Source organism: Anopheles coustani, chromosome 2, assembly GCF_943734705.1.
Source record: "Anopheles coustani chromosome 2, idAnoCousDA_361_x.2, whole genome shotgun sequence".
In the NCBI taxonomy this organism is placed as follows: domain Eukaryota; kingdom Metazoa; phylum Arthropoda; class Insecta; order Diptera; family Culicidae; genus Anopheles; species Anopheles coustani.
Window position 1 is genome coordinate 77,790,925 of NC_071289.1, and position 15,447 is coordinate 77,806,371.

General features: G+C 43.0%; 1 protein-coding gene across 2 annotated transcripts in view; it reads right to left on the bottom strand.

The window, feature by feature from the left end:
• The window catches only part of LOC131266464 (uncharacterized), a 97,855-nt gene that overhangs the window by 46,165 nt on the left and 36,243 nt on the right, over window positions 1–15,447 (bottom strand). Inside the window, exon 2 of one of the 2 annotated variants that reach the window (XM_058269006.1) lies at window positions 5,019–5,054. The exons of the other annotated variant lie outside the window; for it this stretch is intronic. Within the exon in view, the coding sequence (XP_058124989.1) occupies window positions 5,019–5,054 (36 nt within the window). The remainder of the gene's footprint in view (window positions 1–5,018; window positions 5,055–15,447) is intronic. 2 annotated transcript variants of the gene reach the window in all.

The window sequence follows — 15,447 nt, forward strand, 5'->3', positions numbered from 1 at the left end:
TCACCACGTTGGCCAATCTGCTGCGCTAGATAATATGCAAATTTTCAATCACTTGTTGCTACCACCATGAACCTTGCATTCATCGGACCCGGACCTGGACGGTCCTCGGCCTACGCAGCGGTGGCTAAGACAAATCGTCGGTTCGTGCCGGAAGTCGATATTGATGAATTTGCTCCTAATCCCCTCGATAAACAACCGGCGCTCGGCAGAGCGGACACAGGGTGGGAGTTTTCCTCGTTTGAGGTTTTCCACGCAACGTCACCCTGTGCTGAGGTAAAGAGATGACAGGGGGGCGTTTGCGCGCAGAAACGAAGACGTCTATTTGTCTTGCAATCATCCGTCCGACATCGCCGTCTGCTAAAGACATCAGAAATATGCGCGAACGTTGAACGGGGAAGAGGGAAGGGGATGGAGGGACCGAGGACGCCGGCACCGGTCATGCCGAGAAACACTTTCGACCGAGCGAACGGCAAAGTGATCCGTTATGCCACCGTAAACGTAAATCACCAGCCAGCACTGACTGACGCCATTTGGCCCCAGACTTTCCGGCTTCGAGTTTCGGTTCGGGGGGAGGGGGAGGGACGGGAGTGTTTTTCCTGCGCTTCCGTACCCGGCAATGTTTCCGCTTTGCTTCAATGCAGTTTTGGCTTATTTTTTGGTGTCGTTTGTTTTGCAATGTTTTCCCCTACAAGCGCCACGACTGTGGACTAACACACCGACGTACAGCGAAAGGGATTGTTCTACTTTCCTTACGTCATAGCCGGGTAGACAATTACTTAGGACTAATGGGAACAGAACAGCGTGTTTTCTGTTTTTATTTGCTTTTAGACAAATATTCTTCGGTGTTTAATATTATTTCCATTTGGGCCTTGTAAGGTCAATTGTAGACTCTACGATTAATAAACAAAATACGAGACGAAAACTTTCGATGTCAAAACCACCAAAATTAAGTGTTCCTCAATGAACATTGAATGGGGGTTTTTGTTTCCATGAGCAGCTTTCCACAATCTGTGCCAAAGCCACGAAGAACGAAAATGCTACACCATAGTCCGTTTCATTGTGTAACGAATGGGATTCCATTGATTGAACCGAAGGTATGTGGATACACGTGAACTCGCAATCACGGCATTTTCATATGCAACCGTTCAAGTGACGCAGTATTTGTGACGTCAGCGAACAGGTGAGCCGTTTTTAGCAAGCCTTAGAGAGGATTCCGTACAAAATCGGTTATATCGGTTATTCACGGTAGGCCTTGGTGGGATAGTAAGGATTGATGGAGGCGCCTGGTGGCTCATCGGGAAATTGGTGGAGACGCCTGGTCATTGGTGGTGATTTTCGATGTGACGGAGTTAAACTTGCCAACGTCGAAAACTGAGTGTCTGAAAATTAAATTGTACCCCAGAAAGGTAATCAAATTCCAGTCGCAGTTGGTATCCACACAATTTATTTTTTTTAGAAAAAATGTCAAACGAGGATCTCTGCAAAGTTAGGTCTGAGGATGGTAGTAAACAGAATCTAAACGGGGGAAAATAAAAAAAAACTCAATTTTGTAGACATAGTTGCACCTACTGCAAACTTCAATTGTACAACTGCATTCGTGAAAGTACTGAACGTTACGAATAAAAAAAAAACTAGCTTTCCGGCAGACCGACTAAAGTTTTCGTAAGTACCGATTAAGGAACAGAAGTTCATTTTCCAAATAAGGTGTACTGTTTTCCGAAACTGTCCGTTGTGTAGCTTTTGTTCGAAATATTTTTTACTAAAAGAATGGCAAAAATTAGTTCTACGCAAATAAAAAATTAAAAAAACGAAACAAATCTTTCATGAAAGCTTCAATTTACAAATTCAAACCTATCCTATATCCGTACAAATACTTCAGCATGGAGTAAATAAAAATGCACATAAATGTTTCTGCGTTTTTGAAAAAAAAAAACATTTGACGTATAAGATCATAAAAACGGTAACGAAACACTCCATTTTGTCTGAATATGTTCATTTGTTGTTAATTTGTTTTTTTATTGGCTTGAATTTTGAATGAACGAAACAAAAAAAAATAGAAAGACAACCACGTAGACATAATGTTTATCGCAAAGCACTCAAATGCATAAAGACAACGTGGTTTGCGCGTGTGGCTATTTTAAAAGCGGGGGAAAAAATACAGTTTTAAACCCTGCACAAAACCCACCTTCATTCCATCCATACAATGTAACGAGACAGGCATTTTGTCCACGTTAGGCCCGTCTGTGGTTGAGGCGTTTGTTTTTCATCCTCAGCGCATAAAAGAGGCGACGTTTGCGTTGTGTGAAAGTGCTGCCAACCGACGTTGGATCGAGTGTGCACTTTTTATGAGGCTTTCCCTGCTGGCCATTGTCGTTTTTATATTTTCGTGTTGTTTCTATAAATCATATACGATTTAATTACTCTTGCTAACCACGTACCTAAGCCCATGCACCGCAAGCCTTTTTTTCCCCCACTTTTCCCGGGCCTTCCTCAACAACGACCTGCTTTTGCAAACCACACAACTAGCGATGGATTAACACACCCACTTTTGCTGGGGTTGAATTTTGCTGCGTGGAAGGGCACTGGAAGGGAGGTGCTTAATGGAACCTGTGGTATTCCGGGGTTTCTAAATTTAACTATCACGTGTGGTGTGATATTTGCACCCGCGAGTATGTACGCCCCGGTGTGTGTGTGTGCTGAGTGTTCCGGGACCGGGAGCCGATTATTATTGTGTCCAAAACTAATTAGAGCACTCGCACACGTTTAGTGGGCCCGTTTGTTGCGTGGTTCATGGTATTCTGCGCAGGAGGTTGATGGGCGGTAGGAGGTGAGGCAATAAAAATCAAAACCTTCTTCAACACCAAAAGCCGGAAGTGAGAAGGTAGAAACGAACGAAGCGAATGGAGTGTAAATGGGGCACTAGTGGCGGCGATTGGTGCTATAAATTTATGCATGTTTAATTAAAACACCCTTCCGGGAGGCGATGCAAGGCGGCGAGCTGATGCAGCACAGGTTCGCGTAGCTTTCGCGTGTCGGAATTGAGGGCGCCATGTTTTCCATCACGGGCGTACAAAACGGAGCCATTTATGGGGTCTTGTGCGGCACGTTTCACGACCCGAAGAATGAGAACGTGAATCTTAATTGAAATAAATTTAAAAAAGTTGGTACGAATGCGCGTTTCCATCAGACTACAATTATGATTTATTTTTGAAAAATATAAATAGGGCACGCGTGAACATTCATTTGCTTTTTAATACACCAGCAAAAAAAACATACCCAACTTTAGTAATCTTTTACATTTTCTCTATCCTCTAAAAATACATAATTGAAGATCCTTTCTCCTTGAACTACGTGGAAAATCGGATCACCGATCCGATAATTCTATTGTTTCTGCAACACGTTTGCTTTCCCCACCGGCTCGAACGAGTCTGGTGGGTATATTAATCTAATTTTCACCACGGCCAAACGGGGGCTCCAGAAGTGGGAAAACTTCGACCAAAGAAAGCTGAAGGAAGAAAAATGGTAAGAGAATAAACCGGAACTGACGTTTGATCGATCGAAGGACGACCGGGCAGCATCCGGGAGTCGGAAAGAGCGAGAAAGAGCGAAACAACGCGAGGACAGGACGAGTGCTTCTTCCCTCGTTTGGTTCGTTTAATGAAATTTGAATGTCGAAGAAAACGATTTTTTTTGTATTCCAGTACCGCCCCCACCTACTCGCAGCTAGTTTCCTCACGTGCTGGCCACGCTGTGACGTACGCCAACGCCAAAACAACGTTCATCGATCGAACGGAAATACCGGAGAAGACGCTTCTGGCCCGGGGTTTTATTCCGAGCGATGCTCTGAAAGGAAGAAAACTAATGCTTTCAGTTTGATATCCGCTAAAATGTACGATAAATCTGAAATCAAAGTTCACCAAATTTATCTTTCACCTTTACCAAATCAAATTTTAGCTGGGGCTAAAAGGTGGTCAATCTCCGTTTCTATTCACAGTCAACGAAAAGGACGTAGCTATGTTTGGAAGAATTTATCGTCGGCATCAAAAGTAAAGAAAAACGAAAAAAAGGCCTATCAAAAGTTGACACATGGAAGAAAACGAATCACTTCCGAAACCGTGGCGCACATTTCGTCATTCATTAATCTCGCCGAAAGCGACATAAACCAGAGTCGAAAAACGAACAATTTCATTTCATTTTCATTCTCATCTGCCGCCATTCGTTTCGTGCATCCCCATTACTTGGATGGTGAAGCACATCTCTCCGTACTCTCGTTCATCATGCGAAAAGTTGAAGTCGCCACTGGGCATCTGGAGCTTTTCTTTTGCTTTCAGTCCCACCCCGAAAAGGTCAAACGTTAATGTGATGGACGGACAAGTGTCGGACGTCAAGTGGGGTTGCAAGTAGCTAGTGAACCATCAGCGCCATAGCGAAATCGAACGAGGACAAGGAAATGTACTTTTGGTCGCTGCCTCGAAGTCTATATCTAGCCCTCGGGAAACCCTCGGGAGTCTCGGTGGCCGCGCGGGCTGGAAATTTTATGGCGTCATGAATTTTCGTTTGATTATTGACAACGGTGCACGGGCGAAAGCGCGCTTTACTTTCATCTTCACGCGGGCTTCTGTATTTTTTTATCTTGTGTTTCGCAACGCACTTCAAGGAACGTCTATTTTTAGATGAATTTTCATTGACATACATCTGGCTGTTGGTACAGCAAATGAATATTGACAGATTTGCTATTCCAGTGAAACGGAATTCGGTAGTGTAAGCGTCGGGTAGAGTGTTGGTTGGTTTGACGCGCGGTATTTAAAGAAATTTTTCAAAATTTTCTACCAATCTCTTATAGACCTTATGGTGTTTGCAATATGCAATTTTTAAATTTCAATTACTTTTGTCCTTAAAAGTGATAAAAAATAAATAATTTTAATTTAATTTTTGAAGAAAAGTTCTCTCTTTCTCAGGGAACGAAGCACATTCATTGTATTAAACCGCAAACAACAGCTAAAGATAAAAATACTCACGGTAGCAGATTCATTATATTTAACGCATTGACGTACCTGCAAAAAAAGAGAAAATTGTTCTTTATAATACAGCCGACCAATATCATGGAAAATACAAATCAAGGAAAAGTACATTTGAGGCAGTAATAAAATAAAATCTTAAAGGACAAGGCAATATATTGATTTTTTTTCAAATCTTGTGAGCCAGGACCGGGCAAAATACAGCTTCCACACGGAACGCAAAGCAGGGTAACAAATTGTGTCAGCAGTCTAAAACCATCCATTTTCATCCAAATACCCCGGGAGTCTTTAAACTCGTGCCAGGATCGATTTATTTCCCTGGAGTTTTATTTCCCGAGAACGTTTCGGCTGCGCGAAAGAAATAATAACAAACAAACAAAAAAAACACCTAACACACAAAGCTCACGACATGTGCTGCAAAAGCTCGGGAGGCGAAGGAACGAACAGCCAAGAGGATTTCCCTGTTTTCAGCCGATGAAAGATGGGTTTCCAAATTTGATATTTGGCAATGTTTCCCTCTCCCTTCTCTCCCGATTGTGCGGTGGAACCGGATGGTTTGAAGGGAAAGAAACTCTTTATGGCACACAGCCGCCTTCGAAGCGGAAACCACGTAACGACGATGGCGCAAACATACGGCTTGTAGATTGTTTTTACAACTCCCTCAACCCTCGACATCCAGATTTCACGTGCCCGAAAACGTGGGCGAGAGGAGTTTTTGAAAACAATTCAATGGGAAAGGTAGTCCCGTTCGAATGTAAGTTAAAATAAAAAGCTTGACAATGAGGTAGGAACGGGTGAGGGGGGAAAAAGAATTAGACAGGCTTCCCAGCTCGTGAGCGATTTGAAATAAAGTCGAAAAAGCGTAGACATAACTTTTGTTACAGAAAAAGAGTTTTTTTCCACAAATAACTCAAACTCTTTTTGCAAAGAAAGAAAACATAAAAATACATTCTTCAACATTAATTTTCGTTTTATGTACCCAAATAGAATGTTTTCAATTTTATGTCATTAGTGTTTGTTCCGTGCTGTTTTGCGATTTTAAATGTAGGCGAAAGAAATATGAGTTACAAATATAATTTAGTCCAGTGTTATTTTCACCTTCAATTAAATTTAAACAATTTTTGTACGCATGAAATGTGCGTCAATGTTTTGCTACCAGCGACCATAAACTTTACACGTTTGGTCACTTGATTGATGGTTGCACTTCTCGGTCTCGAACTATAACCTCCCGTATGGTTTTCCCACGCTTTTTGATGAAGGATGGAAAAAGGAATCTCATCGCCCCACGCGAACGAATGCAGCTGTCCGTTTTCCCAAATTTTCGATCATTTGTCAGCGCTACTGCATGGCATGGAGTTACCACTACCTTCAGCGGCCCCTCTCGCACGTAACCTCCACCAAGGATGCATTTTTCTGGCGTGATAAATTGCTTCAAAAGTGCATCCCGTCACGCAAGAAAATGATTCATCTCGTGTCAGTTTTCTACGTTTCCCTTTTTGCCGATGTGAAAATAGCCACTTTGCTCCTAGTTGGTTTGCACAGTCGGTTTATTTGGTAGTGCTTTAGAAAAGCTTCTACTTTTATTCATCTTTCTCACACTTATAATTGGATTTATTGCTCAGTGTCATTGATCAGCCGAATGATCACGGTTGTTAAATCAGTTCTGAGAGGAGGAAAACGTTGAAAAAGTGACCAAATAATGATAACGGTTTTGATGGATCAAGAACTTTTTAGTGTTTACCTTTTAGATACATAATTTCTCATATGAACATTGCAAAGCTGAGATTTCATTTCAATTGTAATTATATTTCTCTCATTTGTCCTTAAAAATGGCCTTGAACCAAAGAGGGATCAAACACGAACCGAATTCAATACGTTTTCGGTTAGATTGCAACCGCTTTCCACGAGCTTCTACCGTCCTTTGGATGATGTTCTAGCTACACATGTACGTTGCTACACACATGTTAATCGATATTTTCAATATCACTGTTTGCTTGCGGTGCCATCATTTTGCCATGCTTTTTTTTACTCTGACCCGGTGGCAGGTGTTTGCTTAAGCCTCACGTACCGCATCTCTCGTGGGCACACTGGAAATAGAAAACTATTAGTCAAACTTCGACAACTGTGGCGAGTGGTTTTGCCACGAAGCACAATGAAATTCCCATCGGTGCGGAAGGTAGAAAGAGAAACGGGCGTTCCCCATCCTACAGAGGGGGGAGGAGGGGGGGAAGTTATTTGATCGACAGGTTTTCCCCGGTTCCCTTACGGATCGCTGCTGCTGCAGGTACTTTTGCTATGCGGCATATCAACGCAAAATTGTTATTTTTTTCCTTCGCCTCACCGTTCCAATCACTCACCAAGACAGTGAAGTCGGAAAATATGTTACCGAAAACGCTAGCTTACACATTTGGATGAAGCACTTTTGCATGGATTTTTCCCTGATGCAGTAACAACACGGCCGAAGCACGAAGATGATGAAGACATCTATTTCCGCAAGTCGGTAAAATAATCCCCCCGCTTCGTAGTGACTGATGACACTGGGTGATGTTTTGCAGGCGAATTTTATGACGACAGGTACAGGAAACATCACAGACACACACACACACGCACACTGCATGTTGATCGCTGGCAGTTAGAGAGAAAGGAAGTTCCTCTGCGCACTTCAACTGTGGGTAGTGATTTGTAAACTGACACGCTAAATGTGTTTCCCGTCAAGGTGCCGTTTCCGATGTTTTGCTTCAATGCTAGAATTGTTTTATGAAGAAAGGAAATTGAACTGTCACAACGTTTCTCACAGCAAAGAAAAGATTGTGATCCACCGTGAAAGTGATCAAATGAAAGAAATTTGCGTTTGTGCATTTTTCCGAAAATAACAACATTATGTCTAGGTTAATACAACACTAAAATATTTCCTTAAACAATTGATTTCATCTTTCTAACCACAAAAAAAAAACAAATGTACACTACTTTCCGTGCCAATCAATCGGTACCTTTCGTTTGCTTTCCGGTCAAGACAACAACGTCAACCGTACACGAAGTGTGATGACATTACAATTGACCGTGTCGGATTTCATTAAGCGTTCGGCATTCGAAATGCACTCACCATGCCATCTACATATCTACATATGCCCCAGCGAGTTCGTACAGCTGGTACGAAAATGTGGCCAACAAATTTCACGCCAAACACCCCTGTTCGTCGCGCAGAAAATAGAAACGAGAAACGTTCTCTCCGCTGCCCTTACGTAAAACATATGGCGGAACGGTGATGAAAACAAAATTTCAATCCCACGTTCGTCCCGGAGGTGCAGGAGGTGTTTATTTATTTATGACACAACTGTAAGGGTTAATTTTTTCCTTACTTCACCTTCTTGTTTCACAGGTTCGACGTGCGCTAAGGTTGTACGCTGTTTATCTCCAAACACCGGGGGCAGCCCTCTTTGCAGTGGATCTATATCTGCGGATTGAATCGCTAATCCTTTGATTGACGCATTGATTAAATACCGATCAGCGTTATCTGTAAGTCGAGTTTGGTTTAGCACGAGCGCAGAGGCATCCTTTATTTTAAAACCACAGATAACACGGTACCCGCCCTTGAGATTTCTATAATTATCGTTTATAATCTTGTTTGTCTTACCGGCACAAAGACACGCAGTGCATGTAAACCAAATAAAACCGTTTAAAATTGTGTCACATTAGATAGCGCACAAATCAGAAAAGTGAAACTAGAAAAAGAACAACGCGAACGGTAGAAAATGTTAAATGAGATAATTAATATATAAAAATAATCAACTCGCCGTTTTTTTTATTACACAACATTCCACTTTATCAAAGGACATTCTCCACACCGGGTTCAAGCTAGAAATAACGCTGTGTGGGGACGCACTTTCCGCAGTGAAAACGCATAAAAGAGAAATCCTCATTTTTATCCCACCTAATTAACCGGTCTCCCCGGCATCCATTTTTGACTCGCCCACACGCCACGCAACTTTACTATGCATCAACGAGTCCGGTCCTAGGGAGGAAGAGTCCTTTCGCGAAGCACGGAACCGGGCGGTGGGCCATTTATTTCAAGCGATCAAATCCGACCGAAAGCGTCGACGATCGTGTTTCACAGGCGTGCGGGGAGGGGGGGGGGGGGGGGGGGGCGAGGACGAGCAATAAAATATTGTCATATCTTTTGGGATTATTACTCAACGCTAGTCAGTCAGCTTACGGGTCGGTTTACGGCAGCACCGTTGCCGGAACAACCAGAGTCCGGGTGTTTGTTACCGGATGTAGAAGAGCCGGGCATCGAGTTTGTGTTGAGTTTTTGGACACTAGCATCTTCCGTAGGGTGAGTGATCGCGCGCAACAATGGTTCCAAGGATGGCCCTTTTCGGCTAGCGTTAAAATTTGCTTCAAATCGGGGGTTTTCCTCTGTCTCTCATTCTCTTCGGCTGAAATCATGGCGTTTTATTCGCTTTCCATACCAGCCCCGAGATTGTTGTAAAGAAAGATTGACCCACAACGTACGTGGTTATGCCGTGGCACTACGACCTTTCCACGTACCCACACACACACACGCACCTACACACGAGGAACCAAACACCATACCTCCTCCCCCCTACCCCCACGGAACCGAGTGCGTGGAAAAGCTGTCAAAGTTTATGATGTGGCTAATGCCCTAATTACCCAAAGCAGCACCACTCAAACTTTATGACGGGGGCATGCTTTATGGCCGACGGGATGCGCGTGTGCGTTGCGGACGGAACGGGTCGGATCTAATTGGAACTGATCTGCTAAAATATTGCCCCCCCCCCCCCCCCCCCCCGCATTCCTTTTCCTATTAGGTTGGCCAGGAAGACACCAAAAGCGGCTACTTCGGTGTGTTGGGTTCAGTTGAGTTCATGCAATCCGTCAGCAGAATTAGTTACTGTTTTCCTCCCGCGTAATACGATGCCTGGGAAAATCGGCCCAACAATGTCGGTGCGTGCACTGGCCCCCGGAATGGGTTACGCTCCGCTGGTATACGATGTTCATGGTGATGTTTCCCAGGGTGGGGTGATTATTTGAGTTAGTTGATGTTGGGAAACGGATTTGATACGCTCCTCCTAGTTGGTAGAAGTTCGTAAACTGATTGAAGCGAAGGGATTTCCTCAAGCCTATCAGGAAGCCGTGGTCAACCCGTAACGAGCATTTCATTAGCTGAATCAACGAGTCTAGGCTTGTTTGATTTGTGCTAGCAATGAATCACTCAGATTCCGATGTGTGTGAGTTCATACTTCGCGCAAGTAAATTATAATAACAGAGAGTCTTTAAATTAAACAAATTGAAATCCTGGAAAATCTAATATTGTACAAAAACATATGAAAATGTCGTCCAAATATACATTTGAAAAATCCAAAACAAAGTTCTGCAGATGTTGAAAGCGTCTATAGGAGAAGGACGTATATATTCCAAATTAATTTTCGCTTTTATTAGAAGCGTTCATGCGGCAATGGTCAGGATACTTTCCAACGTGTGGTTTTAAGGTCCAAAACAAAGTTATTATAACCAAAAATTTTCATGGCACCGATACGAACACATTCAACGCCATTCGAGTGCTGATAAAAAAAACATGGAGAACGTGCTCAAAGGAACATCGAGATGGGGAGTGGATAATAAAAATCAATGCTTTAGCAAACACCGCACTGGCAGTACACCGTTGTCAACTCGAAGGTTAACCGCAGAAGGTTAGGCAACCGATGAAAAGGTGGTGACATTATAATTGAAAGTAACAGCTCCCGGTGGTTTCCCGGCCCGCGCAAAGCAGCACATTTGCCAATCCTCCGGTCGTGCGTTCAAAGGAGCAGCATGGAGACAACTGGAGAGAGGATGGAGGACAGATGACCTATAAATGGTTTAAGTTTTGCTTTTCACAGAAAGTTGCACAAAACTCTCAAAGGAGATGAGATAGATTCAATTCACAATTCAAACAAAATGCTTCTTTAGTTGGCTTGCAAATAAACTAACAGTTTTATATGTCATGGTTGAAAAAGCTTCCTTTCAACCTTTTGATTTCAATCGTTTAAAGAGACTATTGAGTTGAAAAATGGAACCATAATGGAAGTGAGAAAACATCTCAAAGACAGCACTGAACCAAAATCGTTTTTTAAAACCGTCTGTTCACTACAATATACCGGGATTTTCAATCATTTTTCGGCTTTCGCCTTCGTGTGCACCGCCATTGACTGCGCAAATGAATTGGAAAACCTCTTGTAGTCGATGATGGTGATGAGAAAAACCTTACATCCGTTTTCTTTCCACCAAGAACGGCTGAACTCGAACTGAAGATCGGTAGCTTCGTCGAGATGAACAGGAACGTCGTTGAACGGTGGTCATTTTGGGGAAAAGGGTTCCTTTTGGGTTATCGATTCATTTACGATTACGATCGATGAATATTTCATCACTCCACTAGAGAAGGTCAGGTAAGTTTAGTGCGAAGGTAAGTAATTCATCAAGGCTTAAGAACTCTGGTGAATGTTTGGAATGCAGGGAAGGTGTTTAGATCAGTTTTATCCATTACTCTTTGAATCGATCGCTTACACTTTCGATAGATACTTTTTCTTGGAGTCTTATGTAGAATATTAATGAAAATAATTCGAAGAAAGAAAAAGAATTAGGATATAAAAAGTTAAGTTACATAGCATTCGTTGGTTCTTAAAGGAAACTTGGTTTTTTTGGAAAAAGCACGTTTCTTTAGTTCTAACATCATCATACTGTTCGAGAAAGATTTTATTAGATCTGGTACCACAGAAAAATTGTGTTACAAAAAACCCAACACGCATGCAGTTTCATTTTATTTATCTCAACACACCGCACCGTCAATTTTAGGACCGTAACACTGCGCTGCGTGCTAATGATGTTCTTTTCGAACGCTTAAGACTTGCCAGGGGGGGCCCCCAAACCGATCGGGAATAAAATTGTCACCGGGTTGTAAAATTTCAAACGGCCAATCGTACCCCCGCAAATTAAGCTACTTTAATGTGCGAGGTTTGATCGTGGCCCCGTTAGTTGGTGCCTTCTTCGCTCGGGCGATGCGATGAAAGAGCGGAGACGGCAAATCCATTCTCGTTTCGGGCCCGGCTCTGAAATGGTTGTAATAAAATAGTTTGTTTTTTTTTTCTTTATGTTCAAATGTAAAAACCCCTGACGACGGTTGGAAACGGGGTCGGAAAACGGTGGATGGAGTGGGTATGGAGAAATGTCTACTGGAAATGATGGACCCAGAACAAAAAAAAAGACGAGACAAGGAAACGAGATGAAACGAGCCGTTAGAACAATAGCGTAGGCCCAGAAAGACACGAAAATATGTTCGAAACCGCCCTCTCCTTCGAGTGAAGAATGGAAGAATGAAAATCATCAATCCACAGGGTTGTCAACATTGTAATCAACCCGCATCAGAACGTGGATTGCTTCCCATTTGATGACACTGTTGACAATGATGTAAACGTAAAGTGATAAAACGGGAATACATGAACAATATAAAAGATCATCGGATATAAAACAGCAAACGGCATTTCATGTTTTATACGCACTATCGCGTGCTTTGCGTTTCAATGTACTTTCCCCAACACAGATGTTTCCGGGATTTAAACATAAGTCTTTCCCATAAATTTCATCGGTTTTCATTGAATGCAGAAATCTAACTTGGGAAAATAAATCATTATGAAGAATAAGAAAAAACTTAGTTTTTTCATCTATACAAAATGTATTTCTTATTATTTTTAAAAAATTAGATAAAGCAAACACATTGAAGATCCAATTATATCGCTTACTTTATCTTTATTTCTACATTCAATATGTGTAATCCTGTAATCGGCAGAATCATTTATCACACCAAGTTGTTCTTCTTTCATTCTTCGTTTTCCAATAAAAATTTACCGGCACAATAAACAAGTATTTTAGGGGTAGTTAATTTCACGAACTCATTACTAACTACGCACACCGTGTCAGCCTCGAACATTCCGGGGGGACGAAACAAACGGACGAATCGCGTCCAGAATCTGCTCAGCCCGCACACTTCAAACAGCACTAGCACCGTTTAATTGGTGCTTTTCCGGAGGCGCGTAATGGTAGCCGGAAAACCCGTTTTCCACTTCGTAAATCTTGCCCCCCAACCACCCTCCGCCAGCCACAGGCCGCTGCAAATCCCTTGCCAATTGATCCGAAGCCAACGGAAAACAAGCCACGGAGTTCACACGAATCCCGGTGCGTGGGAAATGTCAGCCACCGGTAATGTTTGGCAGGTGGGCTGAAACTGCCCGGGCCATAAAAATGGTCATTCATTCATTCGTCCATAGCCCCCCACCACCCACCGACATACCGTCCGCAGTTGGGGCGGGGGTGCGTTGACGAAGAGAGAGAGAGAGCGCGCGAGAGCAAAACCCATCAAGACAACTTTGTTAAGCCAGTCTCGGAGGGTGGGTTGACTTAAAAAGACAAAAAAAAAACGAGTCAGCACTCCTCCGTCCTTTGCCCACCTTCTAGAATACGCTTGTGTTACGCTGCTTGCCGGTGACGTTCCGCGTTTCGCGCCAAACAACAAACCGTGCTCGGCTCGTAAAGTGTTTGAAATATTGCGCTGGAGTAGCGCTTTTATTACTTTCCCATCGCTTTACCCCGGCCGCCCCTCCTCCGGCTCGATTCGTTCCCTCCCCCCCTGCCGTCGCACGGTCACTTCGAGCAGTATTTGTTGCCATTTTGTAGTTATTTTTCCTCCAACGGTTCCGACCACACGGGGCAACACCACGGTCGTGCTTCGAGACGATTGGAAATTGTTGAGCGATTGGTCGGCGGACAAAATAACGAACGAACAAATAGAAAACAAAAACCGACCGCGTTGCAGCGATACGTTGTTATCCACCGCCACGCTAACCACAAAACCATGGATGAATGATTTATTGTGCAAGGGGAAAAGTGCCATTTCGGGAAGTTCAAATAATGAAATAAAGTAACAACTGTTTGCCTTTTCAGGGCGGGGTGTATCGAATAATGAGATCGTTAAAAAGTGTGACAAAATGGTTACCTCAAAGCGGGAACAACAACCAACGAAAGCATTAGTTAAACCTTGAGTTTGTTATGAACAATATAACTTTGTAAAACAAATAAAAAACAAAATGTGTTTTTTAGTTTCTTGATTGGCGATTGGCGATTGATTGAAAGATAACAAAATGCACCAAAGTTCAACTGAAAATTCTTTATCAACTTCGCTGTACCATCACACCATACTAGAATGAAAACTAAATCGCTTTTAAAATTGATTCTAAATCAATTACATGAATCATAAACCCTTGTACCAGCTCAAAAACCTCTGAAAACTAAATTAACTTCACTTTTTTACCTTACCTTTGGGTCGATCTATAGTGAATCTTTTTTGTTCCCTCTTGAATTTCTTTATCTATGACAATGAACCAAAAAATAAAAATGGAAATCCCAAAGAAACTGATGTCAAACTGACCCGAACTGTAAAACTTTTGGCCTCTCAACTCTGTCCACTCTCCAAAGCTATCCAGATTAGAACACACCTTTCGCCGGACGTGTGTCATACCCTTCCTCCTTCGTAGGTCTGCAGCGGTTCTATCGACAACATGGGCATGGGTTCGCGGACGGGAGCGTAAAGAAGGTCAAGTAAATTAAATTCGACCATCAACACCACCTGAAAAAGGCCCCCCCGGGGGCGGTTTGGTCGGGCGAAGGTGATGAAATCTTTTTCACACCACTTTTCACCTCGTGCTCTCCTTTGCGATTAGGTCTGTCCTGTGGGAACTTCGGTCGAGAAGACGATAACGGCGATAGTGGCAGCGAAGCGGACGCGACCGGAGAAACCCGACAACGTTTTCCAGCTCGGCGACATTCACTAATGAGCTGCTGTTGAGAGATTGTTCTTCTGACGAAGATGCCAATCAGGCGCTGTGATTGGAAAATTTGGCCGAAGCCGCTCCGGACCGGATACAACAACGAAGTTACCGTTTTCCTTTTTCCCAGGAACAATATAACACACGAAGAGGGAAAAGGTATCGAAAAGGCTCTAGCGTTTGTGGCTCAACAGAAAAGTTTTATGGGGTCTGGGTCACAATTGCATTTTATTTAATGAAAATTTCCTAAAAATGGCGAGTTGACAATATTTGTGAGAAAACGTATCTCCTAAGCATGAGCAACATTTTATCTTCTCACGTCTTATTTAATGATTGACCAATCACCAGCGCAAAACAACTTCGGTTGTTCCGTTAACTAGCAGTACATAATTAATAAAGTGGTGTCAAAAACGATATCAAAATTAATGTCTTCCCAGGCTTCATGGGAACGCGTTCCCCCAGCGAATGCATATTTTCCAGCCTCTAGACGATCAGAAAACAAACCTCACCAACGCCCCTACGCACCCCGCTGGCCGCTCATTTTGCGTGCAAAA